The sequence below is a fragment of the Bos taurus genome, chromosome 5 (genome assembly GCF_002263795.3).
Source record: "Bos taurus isolate L1 Dominette 01449 registration number 42190680 breed Hereford chromosome 5, ARS-UCD2.0, whole genome shotgun sequence".
Classification (NCBI taxonomy): Eukaryota; Metazoa; Chordata; class Mammalia; order Artiodactyla; family Bovidae; genus Bos; species Bos taurus.
The window spans coordinates 24023408-24035684 of NC_037332.1; the positions used below are offsets into that span (position 1 = coordinate 24023408).

The window sequence follows — 12277 nt, forward strand, 5'->3', positions numbered from 1 at the left end:
TCTCTCTTTCTGAGTTTGAGTCTTTTTTTTTATATGCCATATTTAAGTGAACTCATACAGTATTTTTCTTTCTCTATTTCATTTCACATGACACCCTCGAGATCCATCCATGTTATTGCAAATGGCAGGATTTCCTTCTTTTTATGGCTGAATATTATTCCATTGTATATAGGCACCACATCTTCCGTATCCATTCATCTGTTGATGGACACTTCCATGTCTTGGCTTTGTAACCAAGGCTCTGTTTTTACGCAGGTGTCTGTTTGCTTCCTTCTTAACCATTGCCCTGCAAACCAAGCTGGTCTACCTAACCAGCATCCTGGAGGTGCTGACCAGGGACTTGATGGAGCAGTGCAGTAACATGCAGCCTAAACTCATGCTAAGACGCACAGAGTCCGTGGTAGAGAAACTCCTCACAAACTGGATGTCTGTCTGCCTTTCTGGTTTCCTGCGGGTAAGTGTCGCATCCCTCGGCAGTGTCAGAAGACGATAAGCAGTTGTTTTCAGCAGATGCTAACGTCTTTGCCGGGCTAAGTCCTGCGTACTCCATGGTGTCTGTGCTAACGTCTTTGCCGGGCTAAGTCCTGCGTACTCCATGGTGTCCGTATTTAACTTCTTTTAGTCTTGGTTCTTATCAGGGGTACATGAAGGGAAAGAGGAAATTTGCTTTTGCTCTGACTGACCTGTGCAAGTGTAATTCATTTAGAATTTCCTCAGGTAAGACTTCTCTCTTCTTAAAAATTGTATTAAGAGATACAATCAATGTGAGGCCTACCCTTCTCACAGATTTTTAAGTGTTCAAAAGTGTTATCTATTGGCACGATGTGGTACAATGGATTTCTAGAACTTACCTTATGTAACTGAGACTTTATACCTATTGGCTTTTGCATCCATCTTCACATGGTTAATTAACACATGCTGGATAAGGTGGCTGGATGGCATCACTGACTCGATGGACATGAGTTTGACTGAACTCTGGGAGTTGGTGATGGACAGGGAGGCCTGGCGTGCTGCAATTCATGGGGTCGCAAAGAGTCAGACATGACTGAGTGACTGTATTGAACTGACTGAGTGGAGAGAACATTCCTTCCTTTTTTTTTTTCTTATGCTTGTGCTGTGTGGCATATGGGATCTTAATTCCCCAATCAGGGATCGAACCCATGCCCCCTGTACTGGAAATGCAGTCTTAACTACTGGACTGCCAGGGAAATCCCCATATTTCAAATACTGATGAAAACGCTCTTTTCAGAGCCTCTGAAGCATCTGCGAAATTGCTGTTTACCTACCACTACACTCGCTGTGAGCTAATGACATTCAATCCCAAGTGGTCATCTCATGTGAAAGCAAGTCTCCACAGAGCTCCCCGCCCCTTGAGTTCACTTTGTGAGAGTTACTACGTGAATATGGTTATAATCTATTCGAATCTTGAAATTCTTACGTGAGCTTTTCACAGATGCCGTGGGTAAGAGGGAGTGCTCTGGAGCCTGCTGCCTAGTCTGAATCTAGACTCTACCACTTACTACAGGCCCCAAGCAGGTTTTTTGACCAGCCTGAGCCTTGGGTTTATAACCTGTAGAATGGAAGAATGTTTTAGGGCTGTTCTGAAGCACAAATGAAAAAATGTATGCATTTGCTTGGCACTGAGTAAGCACTCCATAAATTGTGCCCATTATTATGATGAAATATTAATAGGAAAAGAAGTGTGTTCTGTTGAACCCAGTCTCCATTCAACCCTCTGAGGTCCCTGGTGCAGAAGGTTCTTATCCTTCTTTAATTTTACCAGCCATCCAGATTCCAGCAAAACTGCATAATTGTGTATTTGTAGCTGGTTCCGAAATCGAATTAAAGTTTGAATAAGATACACTGCTATGCCACAGGTTTTAACAGTGCTACTTAAGTTTAGATCCCAAAAGCAGTGCCTTAAATAGGCTATGCTTAGAGTTTAATGCAATCTTACAAGTAGAGGCACAACATTTTTTCTTTCTTTACCAACCCTTTTCTCTCCCAAGGCAATACCCATTTATTAAGATTAATGAAATCTGCCTTCTTTTCTGTTTACTTGGTATAAATCACATATGCTTTGGGGAGATGTGGAGCGGTTATTTCTGGGGTGAATATTTTTGGCTCCCTAGCTTCAGCCACAGCTGCTTTGAAAGAGGTAGCAGGGGCCTCACCTAGTTCCTGGGTCTTGGTCTCAAAAGGCACCCCCTGCCCCACCACTCGCTAGTGCCACTGACTCAGAAACTCAAGGCGAGGTCTGGCTGGCCCGGTTTCCAGGCTCCTGCAGGTGATCCCATCGCCCTGCCTTTGAGAATGTGGGAGAGGGAAGCAGAAGGAGCACTGGCCTGGGAGTCTTGGCTAGACGTTCATCTCAGCCCCAGCTCGCTTGTGGCTCTGGCATGGCCCTTTCCATCTGGGCATCTTCCCACTGAAGGAGGGGCCTGGCCATTTGTTTTGAACTCCTTTCCAGTTCTTTTTTCTGGGACCTCGCGATTCTTATTCTGAGCCCTGGAGGCCTAGTCAGAGCCTCGTCCTTACTGCTCTTGGGTATTAAAAAGGTCAGGACTCCCCGAAGTCTGGGCTGTGAGCCCAAATGGCCCCTCTGAGCAGAGGATTCTGCATCAGGATTTTACAGTGCTGATTCACGGGTGTCTTGAGCACTTGGGATAGGGAGGGGGCAGTGTGCTCCCTGGGGAGGAAGTGGCATTCAGCCACTTGGGTGATACTTTCATTTTCAGGGGAACAATTCCCTCTGGCGTGAAGGGCCTGATTTCCCCCTCCACGTGCCCAAGGGGCACAGGGCTCTGATGGCCTAGTCCTCCTGCCCTCCCTACCTCCCCATCCCACCCCAAACATTTGCCTGGGTGCCATGAATTCTGTGACCTCCGGGTAACTTCCTCCTCTGTGCCTCTAAGGCCGTGTGGGTCAAGTAATAATAATAACTGCCATTTATTGAACGTTCTGGCCACTATGCTAAGAGCTTTGCTTCCTTTTTCTCATTGAATCCCATGAGGTGAGGACCTTTATGACTATTTTGCATTCTGGAGAGGTGGGGTGCACAGAAAAGACGAGACTTTTCTGCGCACAGATCCCACAACGCTGTAGCAGCACCAGAGAGCTCTTAGCCACCCTGCTTACTGCTTCCGCAAGGGGGAGGCTACCTTCTTCCAGGCTTAGGAAAGGATTCAGGGTGGGGTGGGGTGGGGTAGGGGGGGGATGGTGAATGAGACCACAGGTGCAAAAGCCTCAAGCTCAGCTATGGTCAGAGAGTTTGGTCTCATGAAGGAAAGGACGGTGAAAGGGCCAACCTTAATTCCCTGTCAGTTCCATAAAGAGAGCTCTGAAGGCCGGCTCCCCAGGAGCTGTGTGCATCCTGGTCTGAGTAGGTTCTAACACAACTTAGAACTTGTGTTCAGTGGTGACAAAGAAACCTCATGGCCTCGTGTTTTCCTACGCTGGCCATGCATCAGAATCTGCAGAAGGTGTTAAAACGCTCAGACCTTTTCTCCAGAGATCCCACATCTAAAGTAGAATCCAGACATCTGAGTTATTTTTATAACCGCCCCAAGGGATTCTGGTGATGATTCTCCAGGTTTCGAACCACAGGTGTGGGTAACAGTGCCATATGAGATGTTACTTATCTGAGTCTAGCTGCAGTCTTCCGGAGAATTCTGACTACAGGGCCACTGAGTCTGGAGCTGTCGCTCTGCACAGCCCAGAGGAGCCCATTGGCCCCTGAACACCAACCTCTACAGAAGCCTCCAGCCCCCTCCCAAGGGCGCTTATCCCCATCTCTGATGTGGGCTAGGAGCAAAGAGAAGTGAGGTTCTAGGTTTGCGGTCAGGACATTACCTAAGGGGGTGGAGGGAGAGAGAAGAGAGCCATGTGGTTGTGAACCTCTAAATAAAGGAAGTTTCTTGTGAGAATTGAAATGTCGTGTTCTAGTCCCAGTGTTCTCCCCACCTGGGAACTTTTTGAACATTCCAGCCCTGTCCTACAGTAAGGAAGCGACTAGAGGCTATGTCAGCAGGGGAGAGGGAAGTGGTGCCGGGGCCCAGGGGCGGGTGGGGCGGCACAGGAGAGACAGGAAGCCAGGGACGGCGGAGGGATGTGCCCCTGTCGTCAGTGTAGAGGATGGTATGCGGGCCGGTGGGGTGGGATCCCAAGAGACCTCAGAGATGTCTTGGTTTACCTGTTCAAGGGAAAGCAGGTGAGAGATTTGGTGAAATCTTCCTTTCCAGGCCAGATGCATTGGCTGTGAAGCTTGACTTTGTAAACTGGGGCTTCAAGCCCTAGTCACGTGGTTCGCTGCTCATCATCACCCAGGCAGTCTGACTTCCTGGTTGTGGCCCTAATTCTTTCCTCCCCCTCAAATTCAGTTTAATGATATCCTTTTGATCACGGATGGCTTCTTTACTTCGTTTATTTTCTACACGATAGTCAACCCAGGGCTACATGCCTTGGGAGGCTGTATGAGAGCACAGCACACAAGCCTCCCACTTTGGGGCTGCTCTGAGTCCATTCAAGCACAAACTGGCTGCAGATTTGAAACATTTCTATAACAGCAAGGGCGGACACCTTTGATCCAGGAAAAAAAAAAAAAGTGCAAGAGGAAGTTATCAGAATGCTTAGGAAGATCCTTAGAGTAATGGAATCAGATCTGGCTCGGGAAGGAGGTGGGGTACCTCTGTGGTCTGTACTAGCAAAGGTACCCAGGTGGGACCGTGAAGACTGGGTCCAGGAACCACTGGGGGCTGGCTTCCTCTTGGGCAGGAGAAGAGGCTGCAGATTGTGTAACTAAAGCCACTTCCTTTATGAGAAGCTGTTAACACCAAAATTTCCTCCTAGATAAATTTATAAAATGTTCTTATGTTTATTCTAGTTACCAAGGCTAATCATCCTGCCATTTATTTTCAGTGTGCTTAAAAAAAAAACAACGGGGCAGTTAAATAGGAATGTAAACAAAGGTGAAACCTCTACGAACTGTTCTTAGGCCAACTGATGAGAGTTAGGCTGAAGTAGAGAAGCTTAGGCATAAAAGAGTGATCGGTCTGTGTACTTCATGCTGTTATCAACTGTAAATGCAGTGAGGGAAAGTGTGTGTGTGTGTGTGTGTGTGAGAACACATGTTTACTAGGGAGAGGAGGCAGCTTCCTGAGATTTGCTCCAGTCCTAAGTAGAGCAGTATGTATTTTCTTGAGAGTTTCATGTTGATTGTTAGAAAACACTGCCTCCTGTCTCTTGTCCTGGTGCCATAAACTGAAACTTTAATTCTTTGGAAAGTATAGTGGATTCTGGCAAAAACTGTTACTTTTGCATCTTTTTCCAAGGAGACTGTTGGGGAGCCATTCTATTTGCTGGTGACAACTCTGAACCAGAAAATAAACAAGGGCCCCGTCGATGTAATCACTTGCAAAGCGCTGTACACCCTTAATGAGGACTGGCTGCTGTGGCAGGTTCCAGAATTCAGTACTGTGGTAAGTTTGCGATGAAGCTGGTGGGGTAGACAGTGTATGTGGGGGGTGGGGGGATAGTGTCACTTGAAATGATATCATTACTACTGTGAGAGGCCTCAGACTTTTAGTTAATTAAAAACAGTAGTTGATAAAATATTAACACGTGTTCACATAATAGATTTTAATTACTCTGATTGGGGAGAAAAGTATTATGATGATGCCTGAGGTACTCATCAATTTCCAAAGATTTTAATATCAGGATTGCTTATAGCCTTCAGCATCATCAAAGGAAATGCAAAGTACTCCCTATTCAGCATTTAGAATTGCAATCAGAATTTCTCAAACAACTCTGCCCTGGAAGACAATGTGTGAAGATGTATTTCAACCAAATTGAGGCCGTCTTATTTTAGAATGATAACGCAAGACAAATTCCACTGTGTTCCCCCTGCAACCTGACGCCCTTACTTTATTTTCATGGATTAGTTACAAATGTTTGGTGTCATGCACTTAATGTTCTGTGATCTCATAGATATTTTTAGAGGAATGCTGTAAATCATGACAGTAAGATGACTGCCTGGCTGCTGGAGGGTTTCACCCATTTAAGAACTTCCTTTTCTCCCATCCCCACTCCACCCACCCACCCTCTTCCCTTCCTTAAAGGAAAAGAGACTGATTTTTTTTTTTTTGCACAGTCAGGAATTTTAGAGAGTCAAGCATGGCAAGTATCTCCAAAATCACTTTGGATTTTTCTGTGCTTTTCTGTTAATAGAGGCTTGGAAAAGAGATGGCTGTGTTTTGGCTTTGATCTTTGGCTTTGTGGAGATTCTGAGCTGCTCACAATCTCATGAGTGGGGAAGGAGGGAAAAAATTACAGTGGGGTTTTGGTATTTCTCAGTAAAAGGGCTGAGTCTCCTGTGGCTTCGCTTGGATGGTGAGCACTGCAGTGTCATCCTGGAAGAATCTATCCTTAATTGGATAGACTATGTTCTGGTTGTGTCCTCTGGCGGGATAATAGTCCCTCGGTAAGCTTTTTAGAGTTCTTGGTCATTGCCAGATGGAGCTCACCCTCCACTGAAGACACATGCTCAACTCCATCCATAAGGTGGGAGGCTGGGCAGAGAGTCACCAGTTCTGACTTCTGTCTTTACCCCCATCTATACCCGAAGGGTGCAGTGGTTCTCCAATGTTGGCATGCATCAGAGGCCCCTAGAGAGCTGATTAAACCCCAGAGTTTCTAATTCAGTAGGTCTGTGGGTGTGACCAGAGAACTTGACATTTCTCAAGAGCTTTCTGTAGCTACTGCAGTTACTGATAAGAGTGGTTACTAAGTGTAGACTCGAGAGCCAGGTGATTTGAATTCTGCCTCTGGATAGCTGTGTGGCTTTTGGCAAATTTGGAAACCTCTCTGTACCTCCACCTCTTCACATGTAAAATGAGGGTGGTGATCATGGTGCTTGCCTATCTCATGGGTGTCACAAGGATTAAGGGTTGATATTCTGGGCTTCTTGGGCTTCTCTGGTGGCTCAGATGGTAAAGAATCTGCCTGCAATACAGGAGACCTGGGTTCGATCCCTGGGTGGGAAAGATCCCCTGGACAAGGGAATGGCTACCCTCTCCAGTATCTTGCCTGGAGAATTCCACAGACAGAGGAGCCTGGAGGGCTACAGTCCATGGAGTCTCAAAGAGTTGGACAAGACTGAGCAACTAACACACACACTGTCCACATGAACAAAGCACTTAGACCATTGCTGGACACATGAGTGCCCTGTAAAGAGTTATTAAATTTAATTCAAATCTCCTCAGGCACATGTTAGAAATGCTGATCCAGACACACCCTTACCTGGGCCTTCCCTCGGGACTAACTACATTGGACTCTCTGGGGATGGAGCTCAGGGCACAGATAGATAGCTTAAATGCTCCAGGTAATCCTGACATGCATCCTGCAGGAAGAACCCCACTGGTATGTCGGGAGAATGAAGGATGAACTTGCATCAGGGCCCATTGACTCTCCTTTCACTGATTCAGGGTTTCGTCTTCAGACCCAGGGCCTGGGTCCTAACCCTGAAGATGTTCATGCTTTTACTTTGAAACATTTTAGGAGCTCCACAGGTTCCCAAAGAGAAATATTTACAAGTGAATCTAGGTCAGGGGAAGCCAGCAGGGTCTCACTTTCATGAAAACACGAACCCCCTGGCAGGAAAGAGAGGAGAGGAGAAGATGGAACTGGGAGTGGGGAGGATTCAATGCCTGGAGCAACTTTCAAGGCCCGAGTCCTTTCTGATGCTTTACATCTGAACACTTTTTCCCCTTTGATTTTGAAACGTTATTTATTTCACAGTCAATTAAGACCATGTGTTTCTGATTTGTTAACACTCAACTCATCATCAAAATGTTTCTTGATGTTGAAATTTGTGTCGACTCTTGGATTCTTTTTTCCTCTGTAGCCCCTGGGGAAAAGGTTGATGGAAAATTATGCTTTCAGAAATCCACATAAATCTTTCTTTTTGAATACGGATTTGCCTGTAGATAGCATTGAGACTGAGGAAGGGGCATGCCTCTTGTTTCTAGGGCCCTTGACTTTAAACGTGATTTTTAATACCTTTTATTGGACCTGCCCCAAACCTCTTTCATGGTGAATGGTTATACTAGGAGCTCCAGGGAGGCTTGATCCGGTCTGTGCTTGTGTGACAAAGTGTTAGCAGAAGGTCAATATAAAAAATTTAAGGGTTTTTATTTCCTTTCAGGCAAGTCCCCTCAGCCTTAACCATCATCTTTTACATTTTCTTCCTTCCTCTCTCCTCCTCCCGCCCCCTCTTTCTCGCTTTACCCCCACTTCCCCAGGCCTCAACATACACCCAGAGGTTTGAAGTCTTGATTTTCTAAATTTGCCTGAGGTGGTTTATGTAATTGAAAACCAAGGTGTGGTGAACAAACCCGATTGTGTGTGTGTCTGTGTGGTGTACATTTTTTCAAAGAAAGAAAAGTCAGAGGAAAAAAATGAAGAGCAGCCACCAGAATGGTTTGAAATGACAGAGGTTGGTGCCATGTCAGGGGCACATTTAAAAAGAGGGCCCCAAGCTCCTGTTTGGCTAAATGTTCAAAAACACGGCTCCTCATCCAACAGCCCAGAAGTTAGGTTTGACACCTCTAAAGGTTAGAATGTGTTCTTCCTGATGTGTGGAGTGTTTTCTAGAACATTAAAGACATCCTACCAATTGCTTATATGTGAAATCATTATAGTAACACATGGGCTCCAAGAAGTAATTCTTTGTTTGCCGTGCCCTGGGAGGAAAACTCCTCTGACTTTCTTAGATGTAAGCAAAGGCCCATAAAGTCACTTCCTCTAGGACCAGAAGAAACCCACTCTCCTCTACCAGGGGACCGCAGACTGGTGTTCAATGAGGCAGACCGCCATAACGTTCTCAAGCTCCCGGATGGAAGAATCAGGGGAGCACACGTACCGCTCCCCCCACCACACACACATATGACTCGAACATCCAGGCATTCCAAGTTGACAGCTAGACGAGGAATAAAGCCTGCTGCTCTGTGGTTTTACCTCCTTTAGGCACGTTTGAGGTTGCGGCTGGAGCCTCTCGGGCCCTCCCTCAAGGCGGTCTGTGTCTAGAGAGTGATTTTGGAGCAGATCGCCTGAAACTTCTGAGGAGTAAGTGAAGGTTGGGGATTTCAGTTCCGGGAAAGTGGACCACATGGGAGAAAGGACATTTGCTTCACTTTCAGGAGGAGATGAGAAAACCCAATAACTCGTAGCAAGCATGCTGAATTAGCAAGAGGAGCTTGACTTACAATCAAAGTTCAGCGAGAAATGGTTTTTTGAACTCTTAAAGCCAGGAAATGAGCCTGCCAGTCGGCTGTATCTAAGAGATAGCATCTTGGCGCCCTGGGAAACGCTGTTCTGACAAACATATTATTGCTCTCATTCTCATATCTATGAGAAAGTCTTTAAGATTATTAGAAAATCTTGAAAAAGCACAGATACTTACCTTCAGAAATCTTAATGCTGCTGCTATGATTTATTGTAGGTTTCTGCCAGCCCACACCAGCCCTTTCTCCACAACAGTCACCATGTTGGGGACAGTCATGTTTCATAAACTATTTCGTCTCTGATACAGCTCTAACTATCTCTAGCAAGAGTTGCTCATTGACAAGCTTCCTTCAACACAGTGGCTTTGCCCCCCATGCCTCAGCTCCTTCTCTTCCGTTTAGTTTGTCCTTTCAGAAGATCCATTATCCCCATAATTAAACAACCCACTGTCCCGATTAAGTCATTCTCTGTTACTTCAATTACATCCCATTGTTCATTAAATCCTGATGTTTGCTCTTCAGCAATCTTGTTTTTCAATACGCCTAGCATTTGTGGCCAAACAGTAAAGTTAATTAACAGTTCTTAAGCTTTTTTCCCCCTTTTCTCTCTCCCATCGTGCAAATCATTTCCATTATGACTTGCAATAATACTGAAACCATTACTAACTCCATAGTTGCTGTTCTGAGCTTTCTGATCACAGAAGCAAAACCATTTTTTATAATCATTTGAGGTTATGTCATCCTATTTGATGGCAGGCAGTGGAAAATGAAAAATTAACCTTAAATGAGTGCTTTAAATGACTTTCCTCTTCATACTCTTTGTTCTTACATCCATAGTCATGGGATTAGAAAATAATTTAGTTACCTAAATACAAAAGTACCTAATTTTCTTCTTTATGGCTCAAATGTGACTCTGTTACTTCATCATTAAGGATTCTTATTTATATTTGTACTCCTCAGAGGATGGTGACTTTTATAGGAAATCATAGTGGAGATAAAGACATTTTTTAGATTAGTCTTCTCTTATATTGTTAAAGTCAACATTCTGTTTGATGTTATTGTTATCTAGAGCAGCAATCAGCAAACAAGAGCCTGTGAGCCAAATGTGGCCCTTCTGCTGATTGTTACAAATAAAGTTTTATTGGCACACAGCCATGCCCATTCAGTTACTTTGTCTGTGGTTGTTTTTTCCTGCTGCAATGGCAGAGTTGAGTAGTTACAGTTGAGAGGATACAGACCTCAAAGTCTTAAATGTTCACTGTCTGGCCTTTTACAGAAATGTTGCCAGCCTTTAATCTACAGCTTGACATAATAGAGGAAAAGAACTAAAATCCATCCTTCTCCCAAAAACCTTGGCCTGTTTCCTCTCCTTAGAGGGACACAGCAGTGGAAATGTTTCATCACTATCCACAAAGCTGTAATTTATGGGCGTTTTGCCAGAAAGACCAAAAACCTGTGAAACACATTAAACCTAAAATACTGGAATCAATCATTCTGGGCTAAATCAGACAGATTCTCACTTGATATTTGCATGAACAAGTGTTAGTAAATGCTAGCAAGTGTAGAAAAACTTGTGAGAGAAACTTAAATTTGAGGAAATTCTCTCCATTAATTTGGTTTTTTTCCTTCAAAATGGAAAAGACCTTTCCTCCTCATTATTCTGTCAGGGGGTCAAATACCTTGACACAGGAAGCATTGGGCTCTCAGTCTTTGGTGGGGAAAGGAAAAGGAGGCTGGGGAGGGGTCTTCGGGGTAAGCAAGAGCATCATTAGAGGGGGCAGCTGGTAGGATGTCCCCTGGCCAATGCCAGTTTGAGATAAACCTCAGATCAAAAACTTTTCTGAGACTTGCACGTCTAATTCTGCGCTCTCACTGCTCCTGCTGAACTTCTGGAAGTGGTTTTCTTCTAATTCAGTTTAGTATAAAAACCAGATTTTCTCTTGACCTTCATTTGGTTCTGCAGTGAAATTAGAAATGTATCTTATAGGTTTTATTTAATGAAAGCAATTATTGGCCTAAGACCTTTTACAGTAAAGTTGCTGGTTTGTAATAAATTCTTTTGAAATTGGTTTCTAAGTATAAGAAGGTATTCAGAAAGGATGCAGCAACGTCCCTGCCATCATTAGCCAAGAATATGGCTGGTGAGGTCAAGAGGTAGATGGATCATTCTTTTCCCACCAAACTGTGGGGAAAGTGGGGGACAATGCCTCTCCCCGTGCTTGAATCCTCTCAGCCCTCTGCAGCCTTATTTTTTCTACCTCCCCAATACCTGAAACCGCGAAGTTGGTTAAGGGCTGATGGGTAAAGCTGCTAGCGAAGCAGCAGTATTATGTGTCTAGGTGCCATGATGCTCAGCTCAGAAGAGGTGGGGTTTGGAGTCTGACAGTCTTGGGTGTGACTCTGAGCTCAGCCACTTTACAAACTAGCTGTGTGACCTTGGGCAAGTCACCCAACCTCTCTAAACCTGTTTCCTCATCTTTAAACAGGTAGATTATAAACCCTAGCCTTGTACATTTGTTAACGAGGTCAGGAAATAATATCTGTAAGATGTCTAGCCATCATGCCACAGAGCGTGTGCTTGTTGTTTATTTATTTTTATGTATTTATGGCTGTGCTGGGTCTTTGTTGCTGCACACAGCCTTTCTCTAGCTGCAGCAAGTGGGGGCTACTCTCTAAGCGGTGTGCCAGCTTCTCGTTGCAGTGGCTTCTCTTGTTGCGGAGCACGGGCTCCAGAGTGTGGGCTCAGGATCTGTGGCGCGCGGGCCACACGGCATGTGGGATCTTCTCGGACCAGGGATCGAACCTGTGTCCCATGCATTGGCAGGCAGATTCTTAACCACTGGACCACCAGGGAAGTCCTCATTATGTGTTGAAACACAAACTGCCCCCTCGCTATTCTTTCTGGTCGGTCATTTATTGATGATGGGTGATACAGGGAAGTTGATTAGCTGCATCCATTGTCATGAAACGTTTATGTTACTATTGAAAATGTTACCCAT

The 12277-nt window shown here is 45.0% G+C and overlaps 1 protein-coding gene across 7 annotated transcripts in view; it reads left to right on the plus strand.

Moving 5' to 3' along the window:
• PLXNC1 (plexin C1) overlaps nt 1-12277 on the plus strand; it is a 156245-nt gene that overhangs the window by 107927 nt on the left and 36041 nt on the right. For all 7 annotated transcript variants that reach the window (XR_009494399.1, XR_009494398.1, XM_059886412.1 and 4 more), the window contains exons 20-21: nt 256-454; nt 5331-5477. Coding sequence is in view for 5 of the 7 variants with exons in the window: in XM_059886412.1 (XP_059742395.1) it covers nt 256-454; nt 5331-5477 (346 nt within the window). In the remaining 2 variants the exon portion in view is untranslated. The remainder of the gene's footprint in view (nt 1-255; nt 455-5330; nt 5478-12277) is intronic.